The sequence below is a fragment of the Hypomesus nipponensis genome, chromosome 17 (assembly GCF_054491055.1).
Source record: "Hypomesus nipponensis isolate SF chromosome 17, ASM5449105v1, whole genome shotgun sequence".
In the NCBI taxonomy this organism is placed as follows: domain Eukaryota; kingdom Metazoa; phylum Chordata; class Actinopteri; order Osmeriformes; family Osmeridae; genus Hypomesus; species Hypomesus nipponensis.
In genome coordinates, this window is record NC_140377.1 from 16,586,092 (window position 1) to 16,608,611 (window position 22,520).

Consider the following 22,520-nt stretch of genomic DNA (forward strand, 5'->3'; position numbering starts at 1 on the left):
CTGTTGTTCAGTCTTGGTTGAAACATTTTATTTTTCAGCGAGTAACATAAACAAAATCTGCTGAATTTGTGAGTTGTTTTCTTTAGACACCACTAAAGCAACTTAATTTATTTTAGCATATAATACAAACAATAGTGTATTTGCCATATACAATTATGAACATAGGCTATTTATTTTTAAACAATTCCATTATTAAGGTAGATCGGTGCCATGGAAACTCCACCCCCCCACCCCGCACCCCTGCCCGCCACACTGCCTTGGACCTTGGATTAGATTATAGATGTTTTCTATCAGCTGACTTCTATCAGCACCTGTGGTTCATAGAAAACTTATCTTTGTGTGCTCTGACCAACTTCATCCACCCTGTTCTTTCAGATTTGGCCTTTATCAGATTTGTCAGTGCTCCCTGCTGAGTGTATGTGAATTATAAAACATGGCTGATAATGGTACCATGCATGAGTTGAAAAGTGAGTGGCTAGAGAGCATTGAGAATGGTTTCTGAATTAAATAACTTGTTGCTGACAATACTGACATATTAGTGACTGGGAAGTGACTAGAAATTAGTTATTTCCTATTTTTGATCTATTGTGGATTATTTTAACCATGCTATAGTACAATTACACTGGTAAATTCAGAAGCTCGAGATGGAAGTGTTTCCTGCTTTGGGAAGTATGGAATTTTCCACAGAATTATATTTTGTTACATGACCTCATTGTTTGTGAGCATTGCAGGAAACTGGCAGTCATAGTTGAGAAAAGAAAAAGCTGTATACTTCCGTCACCACCCGTTATAAATGTAACTACAAAACGAGCCATTAGGTTAAGCCAGTGCAAAAATGTAAGGGCTTATCCTGCCATATGTGCATATACTTTTATTATACTTTTTGTCACCCTCTACATTTGTTTGCACTTTTTTGTGCACTGTCCCTTTTTTGCCCCAATAATTATCTTGCTTTTCTCATTTGTAACTTAAATACTTTTCTAATTGATTCCTTTTATGTAACTTGAGAACTTTGCTTTTATTTTCTCCTCCTTTTGCATTTTGGACAGACTTTATGTCATGTGCTTTCATTATGTCAGGAGCTCTGTACAGTACATATTTGCTTAAGTACAAACTTGCCCATTTAAGCTCCTGCCAATGTGTTAAAGTTGCTTGTAGATACTTCACACAGTTTGGCTTTCAGGATGAGTCAGTACTTATCTGTGTCTGTCTATCATCCACTTGGTGACATGTTTCTCTCCATATCATGCTTGAATATTAACTTTTCATTATCACCTCTCCACCCTTTGCTCCTTCACCCTTCCCAGACATCCATGTAGTCTCAACACACCAAACAAAATGACTAGATCAAGAGATTTGCTTTCAGAGCAATACATTCCCTCTTGTTCGGTGACTATGTTCTTCAACACAGTGGTTGAGCCGTTGAGGGTTATTGTACTGGGTCCCAATCCCTCTGCATTTACCACAAATGTTGATCATTCTTGCTCCTTTTTTCAGAATTCTGCTGACTGCATATTTGGCATGCTTACTCAAAGAAATTGCCTTAAAATTGGGCATAAATTGTAAAATATAACGAAAGCTGTGTATCTGTTTTAAAACTTGATTTATAAAATGCAGTAAGGAAAATGACTGAAAAATAAGTATGTTTCAATACATAAAAAAATGCTTATGTTTGCTTATTCTTAGGAATGGACCGATACTGTATCACTGTAGTCTTTACCTGAGGCTTTTAAAATGCGTATTGACATTTGTTATAGGACGGTTCTGTTTGTCCCACGTGATGGTCTGTACTACTAGGCATTGAGAATCGAATGAAATCTAACAGGCTAAATAGCTAAGAACCAAAAAACGTGAGACGACGGAATAATAGGAATCGTGTACGGTAGCTATACAAATATCCTAGTCCGTTTTTGAGTAGTATTGTTTTTCACACCCAGCCACTGTAAGTTAAACTGAAACCACATATCATACTGAACAGAATGCATTATAGCCTAGCTAGTCGTTGCTATAGTACAGTAGTATAGTAGCTAGTACACTAAAGTAGTTGAGTTAGAGCTAGCCTAGCTAGCACAGGCTAGATAGCAAAATTACACAGAACATGTCTACCGTTCATACTCATATTAACATTTATCATTCGCATACAGGACTTGTATGACTTTCACCACTGTTTACTAGTTATCAGCAAGCTCGCTTTATAGTCATATTTGAATCGTTTGATACAGTTGCTGCTTATTCTACTTTAGGCTGTCTATAAATGAAAATGACAGCTCTTATCGCGTTGTGTTAAAGCCTACTGTAGTAACGCTAGTACTAGAAACTAACGTTATTTCTGTGCTGTAAAAACGTTTTGCTTCTCATCCACAGGCAGCATGTCGGCAGATACAAAAATTGCTGAGCTTTTAACAGAGCTGCATCAACTTATTAAGCAGACACAGGTGAGCCGAACGCACAAGTGATCTTCTCGCTACCGCCTAGTAGGAGTAGGAGACCAGCGGGTTACTGGGGGACCCCATTACAGTCAGAAACACTTGCTGTGACTTAAAGGCCCTTGCACACTGAGAAATCTTCGTAGGGTGATTTCGGGTAATGTGGGACACTTTTTGGTAGAAGCTCCAGTAGACTTAAAATAACTGTTAACTCGCCCCAGTGGTGTTTCTGTAAATCGTTTTAGGTCTTAGGAACATTTTCATGTAGCAATGAAATGGGAATACACAATATTTTAGAAGCTACACACTTTCAAAAATAACATGACCCCCTCTCTCACTCAGGCAGCATTTTCAGGTAATGTGGGACAGCTTGTCTGGTAAAGTGGGACAGTCATCGTCTCAGCCTGCTAATATAATAATAATTAGTTTATATACAACAATACTACCCAGCTAACAAAATGACATCCCCGAATGTTATCAGGACGTCCCCATGATGTTTTTTTGTAGGGTCCCCTGAAAGTCGTCCATGTAACGTCCTCATAACATTTAGGGGACGTTCAGGGGACGTTTTTCTGCGACGTCATGGGGACGTTCCCATGCGACATCCTGATAACTTTCGCATACCAAATGCAGAATCAATTTCTCAACCTTAATTTATAGTCACATTTATGCATTTAATGGATATTTTTTGTATACAAAGTATACAATGCATATTAGCCTATAGTGCTAAACTAAACTGAATGTGTTCACTTAAACTCAACAATGTAATTTAACTTTATTTAAAAAAATCTACTTTAAGTATAATAGGCTGCTGCTAAGTATTGTAACTTCTTATGTGTATGCTTATAGAAGAAAAAACACAATTTACAGTATAAACAAACACTTTATTCAAATGCATTTTAAAAACCTGAATTAATTTTCTTATTTTAATTGTGTCAACCCCTTTTCATCCGCTCCCTACTCCTCCTCCTCGTCCTTCACCAGTTCGTCCGGAATCAAAACCTGCAACATGAATTAGCTACAGTTAGACAGCAGATCAAATGCAAACAACATTAAGTGGAAGTGTATTTTATCCATATGCTCCTCGAGTTATTTTTAGGACCGTAACAAGTGAAACGGAAAGCTTCCCTGACCTTCAGTATCCAGATATTTACAACCATCTAGCTAGTGCTTAGCAACTTTCCTACATTTACTCATCATGAACATTTGTCCGACGTAGCAACGTAGCATATCATTATGATACTTTTCTTGCAAAACGTCTTGGTTTATTGTAGCTCTAGTCTAGAGCGAACTGTCCAAAAGTAGCTTGCTACTCTACTGTAGTAGAGCTAACGCTACTTGACGAGCCAGAGCTGTAGCCTTCACCTGTCCAAAAGTAGCTTCAGCTGTTTTGTATTTTCTGTATCCTTATAGACACAACACCACTAGTGTGTAGACATCTGATTTAGAGCTTGTCCGACCTAGCAACAGTAACTAGTGATCATGCGTGTCTGAGTCCGTAACCAGGACAACAATGACATCCAACTGTCATTATGAATGCTACTTTTCTTGCAAAACGTCTTGGTTCATTGTAGCTCTAGTCTAACTGTCCAAAAGTAGCTTGCTACTCCACAGTCGAGCTAACACTTCTTGACTAGCTAGAGCTGTAGCCTTCACCTGTCCAAAAGTTTTTTCAGCTGTTTTTTATTTTCTGTATCCTTAAAGAGACAACTCCACTAGTGTGTAGGCATCCGATTTAGAGCTAGCTAGTGCTATCAATAAGATTGTTAGCTACTGTACAAATTAAGACAATACTGTACTGTACGACGTCTCAATTTAGCCGACTTACAAATCCAGTGCCAACTCAAATTGGCTAGAAATGAATATACATTCATTTTCGATATGGCTATTTCACGTTGGATAAACATACAAATACATCGATAGTAGAGCTAAAGTTTGTATTAAAACATATTTGACGTCACTGTGTCCAATCCCGACCGCTGTAAACTACTATTGTCTCGGGTTTGGACACCCAGTTTCCGGTCTTTTTGCCACCATTTTCTTTTGCAATCGCTAGCAAAGTGTAAGTAGTATTATTTTAGACATACCAAACAATCTACGTGTCAAATTTAATCAACATATATGGACGTTTACATGTCTAAATAATTTAGGAAAGTTACATTGATGAGAGAAAGCCGAAAGACAACTCGGTCGACGCTCGGGCGACGATCTTTAGTCTGAAATGCGTTTCTGTATAGTCATCGTTCTGCTACTATGGGTTAGCATAGTATTTTTTTTTTATGCTAGCTTAACATTACTTTGTATAGCCAATGCCAAAATACACCATCATGTGTGAGGTGGTCTGTCGTCGAGGGGAGGAAGGGAGGGGGCCAAGGGATTGACAGGAGAAGTGTTCAACAAAACATCCAGCAGGTGGTGGTATACAGTCAAATTGAGATTTTAATTGCATAGTTTGGAGATGTTGAAGCGTGATATCTTATTGTGGAGGACATAACTACGTCCCTGGATATTGACAGCATTGATGGTAAGTTTGGTGACCCTGGATCAAGCTAATATCCCCGGAAAAACAATAGCAGCGAGTGTTTACTACGAGGATAAGTGCTGTCGTGTTTGGACAAGGGTAGCGCACAGCTAATTTACCGGCGCTAGCGTCTTTTTACCGGCTCTAGTAAAAGATAAGCTAACTCTTAATTTATTTTACAATATTTAGCTCGAAAGGCAAGTTATTGGTACCATACATAAACAATTGATTTAATACTGTACAGTTTCCAGAGTGACAGTAGGCTATAGCTCGAGCAAGTCATATCACAGAATGACACACAAACAAAAATATCCCTTCGGAATTTAGATGGTTACGTTATGACCAACGAATGACGTTCTGGAACCCCCCAAAAGTTTAAGACATAATGTCATATCATCAGGAACCAGGGACGTTACTGGAACGTCCCCTGAAAGTTTAAAAATAAATGTCTAACTGACTAAATTGTGACCTTTTAGGAACTTTAATAACGTCCTAAGAACGTCCTAAGGACGTCCTAAGGATAACGTCACGGTATAACCTATAGGGGACCAAATAGGAATGTCACCGAACGTCCCCAGGACGTCCCTTGTTAGCTGGCTAGGTGCAGGGGTGTGGCAAGATTCATTTAGTTGTGGGGTTTGACTTATACAATAGGCATAAAGTGTAACTGATGTAAACCTTAGTGGTCTGCAGTCTATGTGCTAGCTAGCTAGTCCCGGTGCGTTAGCATTTTGTTGGACTAGCGTTAGCTGCAAACTTGTCACTTTTCGGTGAAAATAGCAGATTTAAATGAAAAAATGAGTTTTTATTTGGGGGGCAGTTTCTCACAAACGGGAGTTTCAAAAACCAACTGCGGTCGTCTTCACAATAAAGCATCTTGGTGATACATCAGGCGAGTCATTTGGCCAATCACAATCAAGTGAACTGCAGCGTCTTCTTTGAAAAGGTCAGCTTGTCGATCAGTCAGCTTGTCAGCTAATGCAAGATCAGCGAAATGTGTTGCTGCCTAACATTGTCCTACCTACAATGTTGGAGAAATACGTTTGTAATTTAATTACAAACACGTAATGAAACAAGACCAATTGGTGTCTGGTTTCATGAGTGATCGAAACACCTGCTCTGGCGGATCATTTAATGTTGATTTAATGCAGTCGGAGTTAGCCTTAGCAAACGTTTATGATCATGAAAAAGTAGCTCTGGTCCAGCACATAAAATATTGACAATTGTTTTCCAGAATGAGCGAGCTTAAAGAGAAGGATTCAATTTATATAGCACAGCTGGACTCCGGGCTAAGGTGCAAATGGAGCTGGGCCTGGCTAAAGATCGAGGTCAATACCCATGTGAAGGGGATTTTGGCAAAAATGTTTGGGCCGCTACCCACACCGTTAGCTGTGTTGCTCATTCCACGAATGCACAATCCTTACAAGTTGTACCTTGTTGTAAAGGTGACTAATCAGGCTTTCCAACTATATTTACATTTATGCATTTAGCAGATGCTTTTATCCAAAGCGACTTCCAAGAGACAGCTTTACAAAAGAGCATAGGTCACTGATCATAACAACGAGGTAGTCCCAAACATTGCAAGCAGCCAAAACATGAAGCATACATTGTGAAAAAACAAACAAGTGCCAAACGGAAGACCCATAAGAGCATGCAGTTATAAACAAGTTACAAATTAAAACAACATGAACCCCAAAAACTGCAAGACTGTACCTGTAGAAGAACAATCAACAGTAAAATATTTCACAGCTAGTACAAGAGTTCAAGACTTCACTTCGTTTTAACTAACCTACAAGAGCAACAAGTCTCTTAATAAGAGTCATTGTGATCCTGGAGGAAATTAACATCAGGTCCAATCAAGCATTCCTAAGTGCCATTGTACTCCCGGAACAAGTGCGTCTTGAGCCTTTTCTTGAAGGTGGGCAGAAAGTCAGTGTCCCTGATGGAGGTGGGGAACTGGTTCCACCATTGGGGGGCCAGGCAGGAGGAGAGCTTGTGTTGGGACTGGGCGGTTATGAGCGGTGGGACCACCAGGAGGTTGTCTGAAGAAGACTGTAGGTGATGGGTGGGGGTGTAAGGCTGCAGGAGAGACTTGATGTAGTCAGGTGCAGTCCTGTTCACTGCTTGGAAGGTCAGTACCAGGGTCTTGAACCTGATACGGGTGTTGATGGGTAGCCAGAGGAGAGAGATGCGGAGCGGGGTAACATGGGAGCGTCTGGGTAGACTGTAGACCAGGCGGGCCGCTGGGTTCTGAATCCTCTGAAGAGGGCGTGTTGCACATGCTGGGAGACCAGCGAGCTGCGAGTTGCAGTAGTTCAAGTTGGAGATGACCAGTGCTTGGACTAGCAGCTGGGTGTAGTGCTCAGACAGGTATCTCCTGATCTTCCGGATGTTGTAGAGGGTGAATCTCCACGACTGGGAGACTGCAGCAATGTGGGCTGTGAGGGAGAGCTTGTAATCTATGGTAACCCCAAGGTTCCTGGCAGAGGATGAAGGGGTCACCGTTGCGGATCCCAGGGTGATTGACAGATCGTGGGAGATGGACGGTTTAGCCGGGATGATGAGAAGTTCTGTTTTGGCGAGATTCAGCTGGAGTTGGTGCTCGGTCATCCAGGCGGAGATGTCTGTGAGGCAGGCCTCAATCCAAGCTGAGATCCCCGGATCAGTCGAGGGGAACAACAAGTACAGCTGTGTGTCGTCAGCGTAGCAGTGGTAGGAGAAGCCATGGGAGGTGATGATTGGTCAAAGTGAGGTGGTGTACAGAGAGAAGGAGGGGTCCAAGGACGGAGCCCTGTGGGACACCAGTGGAGAGCTGGCGAAGGCCTGACAGTTTGCCTCCCCAGGAGACCTGGTAGGATCTTTCCGACAGGAAGAATGAGATCCACTGGAATGCAGTGCCAGTGATGCCCATCTCAGAAAGTCTGGAGAGCAGGATCTGGTGGTTAACCGTATCAAACGCTGCAGAAAGGTCCAGCAGAATGAGGATGGATGACCTGGAAGCTGCTCTGGCAGACTGGAGGGCAGTGGTGACTGAAAAGAGGGCAGTCTCTGTGGAGTGGCCAGTCTTAAAGCCCGATTGGTTGGGGTCAAGCAGGTTGCTCTGAGAGAGAAAGTTTGACAGTTGGTTGGATACAGCACGTTCAATTGTTTTTGAAAAGAAGGGTAACAATGATGCCGGTCTGTAGTTCTGGAGGACGGCAGGGTTAAGGGAGGGTTTTTTGAGTAGAGGGGTAACTCTGGCCTGTTTGAAGGCAGAGGGAAAGGTGCCAGGGGTAAGAGAGGAGTTTAGGACATGGAGAAGAACAGTTATGACGGAGGGGGAGATGGTTTGAAAGAGAGGGGAGGGAATAGGATCAAGGGGACAGGAGGTGGGGCAATGAGAGAGAATGAGGTCAGAGATCTCTGCCTTGGACAGGGGAGAGAAAGAGTTTAGACATATAGTTGGATCAGTCATGGAGGGTGAGAGGGAAGGAAAGGTGGGTTTAGGGAACCGACTGCTAATGTCAGCGACTTTTTTCTCAAAGAAGGAGGAGAAGTCGTCTTCTGTAAGGGTGGAGGGAGGGGGTGGGGTGTAGGGGTTTGAAGCAGAGTTAATTTTTTTCAGAAAGTAGAGGGTTTTAGCACCAGTTATGTGAGAAGAGAAGGATTTAAGGAGGGAGTGGTCCAGACCGTCTTTGGACCTGCGCCATCTCCTCTAAGCTGCCCGAAGGGTGGACCGTTCTTCACGAATAACATCTGTAAGCCACGGGCAGGAGGGAGAAAATCGTGCAGGCCTGGTTGACGCAGTTAAAGTGGTTAAAAAGGAGTCGGTGGCAGTGTTAGTGGGGTGGGATGAAAACTCGTCAATGGGAGGGAGGATGTTACAATAGAGGAGAAATGGGAGGAAGATAGGGAGCGGAGGTTGCGCCGGAAAGTTACAAGGGGAGGGGAGGTAGGAGGGGTTGGAGGGAGAGAGGCAGAGAATTTGATAAAGTAGTGATAAGAAATGTGCAGTGGGGTTACAGAGGTTAAGTCAGTGATACAGTTGCGTGTCAGGATGAGGTCTAGCTGTTTGCCTGCCTTGTGGGTCACCGATATAAAACACAATATCAATTGGTATTATTGAAGTGGAGGAATAATCGACTGTAGTTTCCAAATGTTTTGTTTGTTTGTTTGTTTGTTTTGACTATGTTACCTGACGTGGCGGGGGGGGGGAGGCTGGGCTGTATCAAGTGTGTCACCTTTTTCAGGCCTTCAGAGTTTGCAGGTATACAGTTGTTATTTAGTTGGGAAAGTGCAGTATGATGCATTGGTTTTAAACATTTGAGAACTTTCTAGTTAAATTACTTTTATAGCATAAACACAGCATTACTAGATGTCCCACTTTACCTGAAAAATGCTGTCCCACATTGGGACACTCACATAAAACTTTTTTCTAACAAAGCATTATTTTACACATTTTTGTGTGTGTTTCAATCAGTGGTTAAACCCCTTCAATATGCTGCAATAGTACTCATTGTAACTTAATTTAAATTCCTTTACCAGCCTTATCATTCAGAAATATGTCATATGCCGCTGAACTTTCAAAGCGTTTTTTTTGTATAGACCTCTTGTCAAGCCAGATCACGCCTACTCTGATGACAGGGTTCTTGCAGGTTTCAGTTTGTCAAATTTAAGACCTTTTTAAGACATTTAAGTATAAAGATCGAAATTTAAGACCTACACAACGCATTACCCAAAAAACATGTAATTTCTATGAATGGAATTCATTTAAATAAATAAAAAGCATAAATGTAATTTACAGAAAAAGCAATCACATTAGTAAACAAATTGAATATTTTTGGGGACAAGTTTGCAGCGAGCCTCATACCTGGAGCTGGAGTTGCTTGTAACCAACAGCGGAAATCGCTGTGATCTAGCCATAGGTCACGCAACTCATGTCTCGTTGAAAGTACACTTTCCCATTTTCCACACATAGCCGAATTTTAACAAACTCTGAGGAAGCGCAGACGTATTTCGAATGCAGGTATTGCAGTTGTCACGCGATTTGAAGTTTTCTCACAGCATACGTACCAACACCAATAGGCTATCCTCCAGAAAGAAATACAACACACCGAACCAGGGTTCTGAGGGCAGCATAGGCTACGACTCAATACTTGCTGTTACTGCTACCTTGTAATAACTTTCTGCAGCCTGCGTGTCTGGAAATTAATGAGGGTAAAACCTTTTTAAGACCTGACTAAATGAAATTTAAGACCTCGGATGAAAATATGGACGTTTTTACGACGTTTTAAGGCCTTAAATTTAAAGTTCTGAATTTAAAATTTAAGACCCCGCAGGAACCCTGGATGATATCAGACAAATAAAAAACACTGCATAGTGACTAGAAGTGTTGTATTTACGAGTCAAGATCAGCTCTGGTGATTGGATGTCGGTTTTGAACATATTAAATAATCAAAATGCATAACTGTCCCACTTTACCTGATGTCCCACATTACCTGAACTCACCCTATGCGTTTTTCGAATCTCAAAATTCGGTGGCTCTGAATTGCCAAAAAACCTATCAAAATGCTGGCTATGGATGCGAAAACGCAGAAAATTGAACCCGATCCAAACCTTTTTTTGAAGGACGAAGGTTTTTGAGGAAGTGTGTGTGATTGACAACTTGAGGTTGTATTTATTTTTTTACGTGCAAACATTTCGGACACAAATTTCTGATTCAGTGTGCAAATACCTGTAAGCTTGATCAATGTTTTAATGTGTAAATACTTAAATGATCAAAACTCATTACATAGTTCATCCTTGGAAGGTAAAAGGCTAAATTGGTGGGGTTCTGTGTTTGTAATGTCACTTTTGGGGGAGAGATATGCGTCTTTTCAACACCAGTATCTCAAAAATCTATGATAAGTGAAATGACAGCTATTTGAAGCAAATATTGTGAAAGTAAAAGTAAAGTAAAACTTGGTTCAGGGTTTGTAGTTACCACTAACCTGACGTTGTCATACTCACTCTATTCTTGTCAGAATATGAGTCTGAAAACTCTCCGTTGGGCTGTGACTATGGGGCGTGTTTCAACCAAACTCGTAAAACAAATGCCTCTTCGCTCAATTGGATAGACCTACAACCAATCAGAGCAACGTAATATGTTGTTTGTTGAAAACAAATTCAACCCAAGGGCTCTTTTGTGACTTTATTGATTACGTTTGTGTTGATCATCTGTCCATCATCGTATAAAGCCCACCCTGGCAATTTCATTGGTCCGCCCAGACCCTGGTTTTATGTAGTTGTTCCCAATACGAGACCCTCCAAACCCAACCAAATTTTTTTGTGGGCGGGGCGAAGTTGGGCTGGCTGCCAAGCTAAGTTACCACACTGCCTGGCCAAAAAAAGTCACACTAATATTTAGTTGGACCACCTTTAGCTTTGATTACGGCACACATTCTCTGTGGCATCGTTTTGATAAGCTTCTGCAATGTCACAACATTTATTTCTGTCCAGAGCTGCATTAATTTTTTGCCAAGATCTTGTATTGATTATGGTGGAGTCGGACCCCTGCGCAAAGTATCCTGGCATTGTCATCTTGGAACATGACCGTCCCATCAGGGAAGAAAAAATCCATTGATGGAATAACCCTGTCATTCAGTATATTCAGGTAGTCAGCTGACCTCATTCTTTGGGTGCATAACGTTGCTGAACCTGACCAACTTTAGCAACCCCAGATCATAGCACTGCCCCCACAGGCTTGTATGGTAGGCACAAGGCATGATGGGTGCATCACTTCAGCCGCCTCTCCTTACCCTGATGCGCCCATCACTCTGGAACAGGGTAAATCTGGACTCATAAGACCACATGACCTTCTTCCATTGCTCCAGAGTCCAATCCGTTGGACAGTTTTTATCCCAATTTTAGTCGTTTCAGCAATCTCCTTAGATGTTTTCTTTGCTTGATTTATGGCAATAATTTGACCCTTCTGAAAGAGATTAACATATTTTCCACGACCACAGGATGTGTCCTTCGACATGGTTGTTTAAGAAATGAGAAGCGTCTCACTGCATCAGTTAGGGTTCATTAACTTGTTGGCAGCTTGAACATAACCACTCATGCAGTAATTAGTCAAGTGGCTGAGTGGTTAGGGAATCGGGCTAGTAATCTGAAGGTTGCCAGTCCGATTTCCGGCCGGGCCAAATGACGATGTGTCCTTGGGCAAGGCACTTCACCCTACTAGCCTTGGGGGAATGTCACTGTACTTACTGTAAGTCGCGCTGGATAAGAATGTCTGCTTAATGACTACATGTAAATGTTAATTATCCAATGCAAGGCTATTACCTATTTGCTTAGTTCAATCCAGGTGGTGACTTTTTTTGGGGGGGGGCAGGCAGTGTATTTTGGTAAGAAGTTAAAGTGTAGCAGGAAATCTTGAAATGTATTTAAAACAATTGTATATGTTTTTATTGATTGTTTTTGTCTCTCCCAGTTAAGCTATTGGTAAAGTGGGACAGGGTGTTACTGGTAAACTTGGACAGACACTCAAGTCATTTAAAGGGCGTTTATGTCAAATTTTGTTGTGTTTATTATGAATGTACATGACAACAATGATTGCATTGAGTAACTACTTTGGAATAGGCTATGATTTACTTTTCAGTCCAAAAAGTATTTCAGGATAGAATTTTAAACAGACAGGGAGGATGTGGAACGAGAAAGCTAAGGGAAGGAAGCAAGAGAATGTGGAAAAAGTAGAGTGAGTAGAGTGCATTGAAGTAGGATCAGATTTCAAGTGTTCATCAGAAATGAAGTGTTATACTTAATAGTATACTATAACATGCTACAAAAATGATTTTAAAATTCTTAAATTGAATACTTAAATAGACAGTGATACTGTCCCACTTAACCATGTAAATCATGGCAGAGGTTCAAAGAAGGGGTCATGCTTCCTGTGTTAGGTCTTTCATGTTTTTTTCCTCATGAATAGTTTAAGGGAGACTTTAAGCTTTTCATGAGTGTATCAAGTTTGATTATATGGCAATGCGTTCATGGCAAAAAGTGACGCACAAAGAAATTGTTTTGAAAGTGTCCCACTACCTGTATTCACTCTACATAAAAAGAACATGTTCTGTGGTCAAATCTAAAATATAAGCAGTTTCCTTCTGTTTTCTACGAAATTGGCTAGTTAGTAGATTAAACATTTTGACCGTAAGATTTTCAAGTTTAAAGTTCCAAGTAACCTGTGTGTGAAAAATGTTTCAAATAGCCATCTAGGATAGGATACAAGTAGGCCTACTGTAATTGATAATCCCGAATGTTAAGTTAGAGCTAGTATATCTCAGAGCACCCCCTCCCAAAATATGGAATATATGGCTAAAGTGAGTAATATAATAGACAGTTATCTCTAGCTAACATTAACATCATAGATAATTGTGCGCGCTGAAGTTCCGCATGCGAGTATGGGTAGTTGTCAAGGGAACTCTCAGAATGTTGCCAGTTGTGGGGAAAGAGCGCACATTGGTCAGTCTTTCCACAACTCCATCAAACCTGACTGGACATGTCAAACTCAAAAAACTCAATTCGACCAATGCCAACTAACACCAACAAACACAGACTGATGGCGCACAATGATCCGACAGTTGGCTTTGGTTGGAGTTGGTCGGCATTTTTCTGGCAGTGTGCAAGCGGCTTTAGGCGACTGAGAGCTTGCTTGCTACTATTCATTAGTTTTTATTGTTTTTACACAGTACCTTTTTAACAGCCAAGCAAGATAAGGCATAATCTACTCAAAATCATTCAGTAGGAAATTATTTATTAGTAATGTTCTCTACAACTTAATTGTGAAAAAAATGTAAAACGTTGCCTATGGGCTACAGAAAGAAAACTTGGAGACTTTACACTACTCCCTTTCCTCTCTTTTAGGAGGAGCGGTCACGTAGTGAACACAATCTGCTCAACATTCAGAAAACACACGAAAGGATGCAGACGGAAAATAAAAGTATGTTCCCATCTTGTGGCGTTTTCTGTTGTTGCTATGTTGCATATCGTATTTTTTATATATTGTATATAACTTGTACCAAGTTTTCCCATGGCCACATGACGGTGATGATTTCCGACAAGTTGTAAACAGAATTCAGTACTGCACTGTACTTCTCTCTTCCTTAAATGTTGTTTATATCCATATCTTTCAGCCTCTCCTTATTACCGGACAAAGCTAAGGGGCCTCTACACTACAGCAAAAGCGGATGCTGAGGCAGAGTGCAGGTGAGCACCAGACCCTATTGTGTGTATTCAAACTTAAAGGCAGGATAGGTAATGTTGTTGAGTAACATTTATTATTATCATATTTGCTGAAATTAACTTCACATCCTGAAAGCAACCAATAAATCTAAAGGCTTGGCTGTAAAATAAAATCCATCCTGTATCTGTGGGCGTTGCAGGACTGTAATAAACACAAGCAATCATCAAGATGTTTATGTGCACGTTTGTGTTTTGAAGGAGTGGCTTTTAAGGAAGGGGGTGGGATATTTTGGTTTGAATCCTTTTGAACTCAAGCCAAAATTGTTAGGTTCGCAAAATGTACCTATCCTGCCTTTAATCTTGTAGTCCTCTTGCATGGACTGAAAAACATAATTATGATATTTTTCTTACAGTATTCTACGCCATGCTCTTGAAAAAATTGCAGAAATCAAATCATTGTTGGAGGAGAGAAGAATAGGTAAGTAAGTTTACATTTTATGTAGATTAAAGAAGAAGGGTAAAGGCTAGGTATTAAAAGAACAGTATTAATGCAGAATTTGATGTACTTCTTTTTTCCTTTCTCCTTTCTCACACACACACACACACATCTCCAGCTGCTAAAATGGCAGGTGTGTACAGTGATCATGACCCTCCAAGGAAGACAATGAGGAGAGGGGTGCTCATGACCCTACTCCAACAGTCGGCCATGACGCTCCCTCTGTGGATTGGCAAGCCAGGAGACAAGTAGCTTAAACCTTCTACGGACTACGGCTCTACACATTTTTTTCTTGTTTAGTGTGTCGTTGGTCAGATTAAAGGGTTCATAAAAATGCTGGAAAATGTAAAAACTCAAACGGATCTAATGACAGTAGTATGATAGCCAACGGTTACAGTGTCAAATAGTAGACCTTAAGAGGAGCCACACTGCCATTAAATTACATTTACATTTATTCATTTAGCAGATGCTTTTATCCTAAGCGGCTTCCAAGAGAGAGCTTTACAAAGTGCATAGGTCACTGATAATAACAACAAGATAGCCCCAAAGCATTGCGGGTAGCCAAAACAAGAAGCACACATTGTGAACAACCAAAAAATAAGTGCCAAAAGGAAGAACCATAAGAGCATGTAGTTAAGCAAGTTACAATTAAACAACATGAATCGCTAAGTGCAAGTGTACCTGTAGAAAAGCAAGCAACAGTAAAAAAAAAAAAAAAAAAGAACTAAAATAGAATATTTTGCAGCGAATATAAATACCCATCAATATGGAAATCTGATATTATTTTTAACTAATTTGGGAAATCTGTGTTCTCTCCATCTTCCATCTCTGGCAAACTAACATTCTCTATCTCTCTTCTTCCATTTTTATTCACACTTTCTTCCTTATCTCACGTTCTTTCCCTATCTCACTATACCACATTTGCCATTCTTCTCCTTTACCCTTTTTCCTCCTTCTCTCCCAGTCCCCCTCCCCTGTGCGGGGCCATCCCAGCCAGCAGTGACTACGTGGCCAAGCAGGGAGACAAGGTGGCAGCGCGTGTCAAAGCCGTTGACGGAGATGAACAGTGGATCCTGGCTGAAGTGGTCAGCTACAGTCACTCCACCAACAAGTAATTCTCAGCCAATTAGCTGCAACTTTGAATCACCCGCCACCAGTTATATACATCTCAAGGACAGGAAGTAACTGACAATGTTACTTAACCTGCTAATTAATAGCTTCTGTTTCAACAAAAGACATCAGAATCAGCCAAAACTAGAATAAAAGGTACAATCTGAGTAGTGTTATTGTATGTGTTGTAATTTGTATTCTGCCATCTCTTCAAGGTATGAAGTTGATGATATTGATGAAGAGGGGAAAGAGTGAGTGTCCTTTCAATTAGATATTCAATATGTCTTTTCCACACTCCTTTCCATGATAAACAATGGGCCTCATTCTCGAACATTTTCGGAAGTTTCTTCTGAAATGTTTCTTACGGGCTTCGGAAAACAACGTAAGAAAAGACATCCGCCAAATTCATGAACGCTTGAAAATCCTGAATTTTCTTACATACAAAGCTCCTTATAAGGGCACGCAACAGCAGTGACGTGTGCAGTCAGAATCGACACAATTAGGAAAGCAACAGGAACGCAAGTTATGTCCAAGCGAAAAGCAATCGGTGCACAGGTGCATCGGTGCAACATCATATGAGTAAGATGAGCAGTGGAATTGTTCTCCACTGGATCTAACAGTGTGCACACTAAGCAAGGTTAATTATTATAATTATTTAAATCCAAAGATGTCTGTTATGGCAGCAGTTTTATCATTTAACCAATTAATTCTTGATATCCAAAATTCGAATTATTTATATAAAAATACAATTCGAAGCTTTTTTAGAAAGGATGACAAGCCATTTTATCATTTAACCAATGAATTGTTGATATCAAGAATTCGAATTGTTGATATTCAAAATGCAATTCTTGATATCCAAAATTCGAATTGTTTATATCCAAAATGCAATTCTTGATATCAAGAATTTGAATTTTGGATATCAACAATTCATTGGTTAAATGATAAAACGGCTTGCCATAGTCTAGATTGATGTGAACTCAATCACCAATGATTTCTCATAACTTCATTAACAATTCAAACACGAAGAGTTTTCTTAAATGCGATTCATTTTATCCTTGTGGTTTTTTAAGGAATTTACGACTGCTATTTCGAGTTCGGAAAGTCTTCTGAATTTCAGAACAAATCCCAGATGAGAGAACTTTAATGAATGCCAAATGTTTTCCTAAACACAATTCAGAAGAAATTCTTCTTAACTGCCTTCGAGAATGAGGCCCAATGACTCTCTTCAATACACCTTGTCCCTTGTTTTCTCCTCCTTACTCTCTTTTTTTCCATTGCAACTTGTTTACCATTTGTCTGTTTTGTGTACTTTCTTTTGTTCTCTCTTATTTCTCCTTTTCCATACTCCATCTCTTGTCCCTCTTTTTGCTTGATCCCCCTTTCACCTTTTGTGTGTGTTTTCACTGACCCAGGAGGCACACTTTGAGTAGGCGGCGCATCATTCCATTGCCCCAGTGGAAGGCAAACCCAGAGACGGACCCCGAAGCCCTGTTTAGCAAAGACCAGCTGGTGCTTGCCCTCTATCCTCAGACCACCTGCTTCTACCGAGCACTCATCCACACACCCCCGCACAGGGTGAGTCACAGTAGGGGAGCGGGACAACAACATATACTTACTCTTTAATAGGACTGTCAAATAAAATCTTTGCCCCAAAAAATGTTGGTGTGTCAGGAGACGAGATGATGACGTACCTGACATGTTTTGGTGTTGTTAGCTTATACAATTCAACCCATTAGATGCAGTACGGCTGCCTTGTTTATTTGAAAAATTTGTCAAAAAGAGAGTGAGGACTTGGGAGTCAGAGAGGATCTTTTGACAAAATGGCAAACTAACATTCTCCAGAAAAGTCTTTGCATGAGAATATTGTGTGTGTTCTCAAGTTTGACCTTATGAAGTGATATCAGTGGTTTCTTACACAACTTACAAATTACGTTGGTTTTGTCAACAATCTAGCCTTTAATAGGCCTATGTTGTGGATAATTTTGTAAGTTCCCTTGTATAGTGAAATAAATCCAAGTCTCGAAGTGAAGAAAATCCTAAATCCGGACAAGTCAAAAATCAGGTCCAAACACTGAAAATGATTCTAAGTCCCAACAAGTGAAAAATAAACTAACTCCAAAACAAACGCACTGGAACTCAGTGTCTGATGCAAAGGTCCTTTTATATACTGTATTTCCTTCCTATTATTTGTGTCATTTTTTGCTATTGGTACAGTACAATTGGTCACAGATACATTATCTTCCTAATACAACGACAATTCTCCCAATTTACGGCTATGGTACTGTCCCTGAACTCTGCATTTACAGATATGAGTGTGTGGGCGCAGGGTCTCAAACATGCCACTTGATTTATAGTTGGGGGCCTCGTGCCTGTTAAAGTAGATGCATAACTTCAAGTGTTTTTTCCCCGCATTCCTCAGCCCCTAATATCCAAATCTTTACACTTTGGGCTTAATATTTTCTACCGGTTTGTAGTATTAATAATAATCAGTCAACAGCTTAACATATGGTTTCCAGTAATATAGAATATACTAAAAATATGGATAAAAGTTTCATTTTAAATCAGATAAACCATTAATCATCTTCATCATTACAACAATGTGATATCAAATTCTACGTCACATACTCCAGAAACCAAGTGCCACAGCACTTATAAATGTTTTGGTCTTTTGTAAGTTGTGTAAGAAACCACAGCTATAACACTACATAACATCAAACTTGAGAACACACATGCAGTCTTCTCATCCCGAATGTCAGTTTCGGAGTTATAGTTTGCTTTTTTGTCTAAACATATTACGCTGTCTGTTGAAGCGTGCTTTCTGATATTACTGATGCACTTCCAGATATATGAACTTTTGTTACCTAAATTTCCTTGTGTGCACATTAAAGAAATTATATTTAACCTATGAATGATTGTTATGCACTTTAAACAAAGTTTTCAATGAAAAATGCAATGTTTGATTTGGTTTATATTTGCTCATTGTGCTCACTTGTGGGCTTAGGAGGCTAAGTAAAAAGTACTTTTTTCACTTTAACAAAGTAATGTCTCAAGAATTCTAATATCATTTGAATAATACCATTATCTATAATACCGTTATTAAAAACATACGCATGATGTCATACAGCTTCAGTTTGTGTTTCTGCCTCAACTTTGAATGCATTTAAAAAATGAAGCAGTGATAGTTCTCATCCTAACCTTTTAACGTCTTGTTCCAGCCCCAGGACGACTACTCTGTCTTGTTTGAGGACACGTCCTATGCAGACGGATACTCCCCTCCCCTGAATGTGGCCCAGCGCTATGTGGTGGCCTGTAAAGAGAACAAGAAGAAGTAATGGATGGAAAACAAGGGAAATGGAGGGGAAACTAGCTCTAATACAAAGGACTTTGATGAGGCATTTGGAAAAAAAAATTCTGAGTGATTACTTATTCCATCAAAATAACACTAGATTAAATTGTCATATAAAGTGAGGAAAAGTTATTTAAATGAAATGTTGCCATACATTCTCAAAGTCAGGCTTTGTGAGGTCTTCCACACATTCATTCAGCCATTTGGCAGAGGTTTTGGAAAGCGTTCTATTTAATATGTACAGACTTTCAGGGACATTAATTGAAACAATTGAGGATGCTGTGACAATGTATAAAATTCATAAAATAAAGGTTTTGATTTCTCATGGGTTGCTTACTTTAAAGGGGTGCCTGGGTTTTTGGGGTATTTCACACTGTTCCTTAAGGCCCTGAATAGGGCAGGGCTCTAGAGTGCAACCAATTTGATCGCATATTCGACCAAAATTTGAACGGGTGCGACCGGTGCACCAAACCTCCCATCCGCTGCCTCTCCAGGAACAAAGCGTTTGTTTCCTCTTTGACGGAACTCACACTCTGTTGGATCATATTGTGGTCTAAATTAATCAGAGACAGATGTGGCGGGTCTTTGCCTTTGATTGGCTGTGGTCCAGATATTCCTGTAGGCCTACACTGCTCCGTGAAATATTTAGTCCTGAAAGACTAGTGATCAGGCGATTTACATATGTGCGCTTGCGCAACTTCACCGACAGGAGAGTTACCTGTTGGTTAGCCCTTGAAAATGAAAAACGAAAGGTTGATACAGAATGTAGAGTTTTTAACAAGACATGGACTTCTAAGTATCTGTTTACTGAGGTCAAAATCAAAGCTGTGTTCTTAGTTTGCTAAGGTCGCTGTGTTGAAGGATTATAATTTGAATCAGCATTAAGGGACTAAAGAAAAAAACTAACGCGGACATAATAAGAACTTGACTGGGCTGATGGTTTGCTAGTTAAATTGCAGACCCGGATTATCACCTGTCAGCTGTCCTTCGCATATCCACCTCAGACATTCAGCCAGATTTCGATGCACTTGTTCAAGCCCACGTGATTCCTCTCATAGAACAAAATGAACGGAAAAAAAGTATTGCTTTTTGTTTAAAGTTGATCAATTGCATATCTTATATTAGATACGTATATTACAAAACAGGCACAACAAGAGATATATTTAAATGTTCAAAAAAAGTTACAATGGTGCCCCTCCCCCCAAAAAACAAATACACACTCAACTTACCAAGCTCGCTGTGGGTGCCCTTCCCTCAGTGGGCTGACGAACTTTGACAGTAGGCTAGGTCAACTTTTCTAAAATGGGCTTAAAACAATAACAGGAGTCAGGGGAAGAAAAAAAGAAAGAAAGAGACTGCGAGATGGTGCCCGTGCATCACTTTCAGGTAAGTCCCATTACTCCAAAATGCCTGAAAATTGGTATACATGCCTTACTTCTCATGGGGAACAAAAAGCCTCAATGATCCATATCGTCAGACTTATGAATTCTCTTGTGCTGTCCAAATTTGGTACAACCTTCAGAACCCTTCTCCTCATGAACCATAGATCCAATCGACTTGAAATGTGTTACAGATGTGTAGAATACATGTTTTTTTAAAGGGTCAAAATGAATAAGAAATGCAATACAAAATGGCTGAAAGGGGTGTATTTATGTAAATGTCCACATTGCCTCAATATCTTTGTGTCAATAAATCTAATATAATTTTGACTCATGGTTTTTCAAACCTAATACGGTTCAAGATGACATCACTCTGAACTATCATAAACAATTTCACCTTGGTATGTCTATATATCATTGAATTCAATTGAATTGCTCCACAGCGTGCGCTCCAAATTATCACAGGCTCAATCTGCTCCTTGACACTAGGGTGACCACTTGTCACGCTTTGCGTTGTGTTGCACAGCATTTTCACCCCTTCTTCCGCAAGTTGCATATTGAAATAGTTGTGCGATACAGCGCAAAGCGGGACAGGTGGTCACCCTACTTAACACACGCGCGAGCTTGGCGAGACGCACACACATTCTTTCTGTAAATGGTGTGCTCAGCAAGCCCCCACCCTTATTCTTTAGCACCTGTTTCATTTTGCTTCAAATCGCAGATCGCCGTTACAAATATAAATTATTTTTTGGTGGCCATTGTTGTTTTCAACTGGAATCGCCTGATAGCCGTGGAGGTAACCACGTTCGGTAAGTCCTATTTGTACACATTTTAAGCTAGACTCAATGATTGGGTTCGTGAAAGTACACTACTCCTGAATTATGGTGAAGGTTTGAGCATTTTGAGACCTTTAGATCCTTAGATACTGAGTTTGAAGTGATGAAAAGTAGCTACCTCTGTAATTAGTGAATCATTTAGCATCTCGGAAAGTTTATCAAAAAGGTAGAGGAGGGCAGCTTTTAAGAGAACAAGCGATTCCCCACAGATCTGTCAGCTCAGAATTGTGATTTGGGTTTTGAAAGTCTTTGTAATAAGCCTATGTGCCAGGGAGACCGCATAGGCTTAGGCGGCAGCCATGTTTTGGTCGCGTCATGTTCATAAGTTCACCATTTTACAGTTCGGTCTACACCAAAAATGTCGAGGAGGGCAGCCTTTAAGAGATGTAGGAATTTTCCTTTTAGCCAGATGCTCCGATTATTTTTGTGATTTGTGTAAAACTTGCAAGTGGAGTGAGACTGCGTCCCGGGGGGTACATTGTTTTGACTTAACCTAAAAGACAGACTCAGCTCGCTCAATGGCAGTGTGTAAACAATATTGTATTTCACTCAATTTTACTAATAAAACGTCAGGGAGGGCTGCTTTTTTGTAGACAAGAGCCTGCTGAAGATATATATATAGTATATAGGATCTTTCAAAACAAGCCTATTTCATTCGTCATTTACCTGAGAAAGCGACCTACCTTAGCCAGGCTAGTTTCACTCAGTCAGCCTATTTAAAGGTCTCTGATAGTCAGAATCACTGTTTACAGGCAAAGGTCGAGCTGGTCTTTTGTCAGATGTGTATATATTGACCAGGCCTGTGTTTTGAGTGACTTTGCATGGGTTTCCAACACATTTGGATTCAAGTTCAAGTATTGCCACTGCATTTCACAGTCAAAACTGAAGTCTGCATCAAGTGTAGATGGAAAAAGCTACCCCTCTCTACCTGGACAGTTTCTCTTGAGCCCTGCCCCAAGACAGCTTCATCCAGCTGGCCTGCCCTGCCTGCCTCTGCCTTGATATCTCAAAAGATCACTGAATTACAGCTGTTTAAACTTCTGCCAAATCTTATAATGCTTGCCACAGAACAAATAGCTTACTTTTCTATACATTTACTGACCACAATGGTTCTCAACACTGAGAACAGCTCAGTAGGCTAAGACAGTGCACTGCAAGGAGCAAGGTCACAGGTTCATATCCAGCTGCAGTCTTTTGACCTCTCA

At 40.4% G+C, this 22,520-nt stretch overlaps 1 protein-coding gene and 1 long non-coding RNA gene across 4 annotated transcripts; one reads left to right on the top strand and one right to left on the bottom strand.

Moving 5' to 3' along the window:
- The first annotated feature begins 1,760 nt into the window (after nt 1-1,760).
- On the top strand, nt 1,761-19,423 carry sgf29 (SAGA complex associated factor 29). Of its 3 annotated transcripts, none has more exons than XM_084678593.1 (10): nt 1,761-1,877; nt 2,365-2,435; nt 13,831-13,906; nt 14,100-14,172; nt 14,562-14,626; nt 14,763-14,892; nt 15,609-15,755; nt 15,970-16,005; nt 17,167-17,329; nt 18,970-19,423. In XM_084678593.1, exons 2-10 carry the CDS (start codon nt 2,370-2,372, stop codon nt 19,084-19,086), a joined length of 873 nt encoding a protein of 290 aa, XP_084534719.1. In that variant the 5' UTR covers nt 1,761-1,877; nt 2,365-2,369; the 3' UTR covers nt 19,087-19,423. The 3 variants fall into 3 exon arrangements, with proteins under 3 accessions (XP_084534719.1, XP_084534718.1, XP_084534720.1); XM_084678592.1 differs by having other exon boundaries at nt 1,787-1,942; XM_084678594.1 differs by having other exon boundaries at nt 1,801-1,882.
- LOC146253729 (uncharacterized) lies at nt 3,290-19,059 on the bottom strand. Its single transcript, XR_014731883.1, has 2 exons — nt 18,950-19,059; nt 3,290-3,428 (listed from the first exon to the last, which is right to left on the bottom strand). It is a non-coding gene; the product is annotated as an uncharacterized LOC146253729 (long non-coding RNA).
- Nucleotides 19,424-22,520: the final 3,097 nt, after the last annotated feature.

Bases quoted from the DNA above. Each gene is read 5' to 3' on its own strand.
- sgf29 (XM_084678593.1), top strand. From the start codon at position 2,370: ATGTCGGCAGATACAAAAATTGCTGAGCTTTTAACAGAGCTGCATCAA. The intron at 13,907-14,099 runs GTATGTTCCCAT...CATATCTTTCAG, and splicing joins GATGCAGACGGAAAATAAAA to CCTCTCCTTATTACCGGACA. The intron at 15,756-15,969 runs GTAATTCTCAGC...CATCTCTTCAAG, and splicing joins TACAGTCACTCCACCAACAA to GTATGAAGTTGATGATATTG.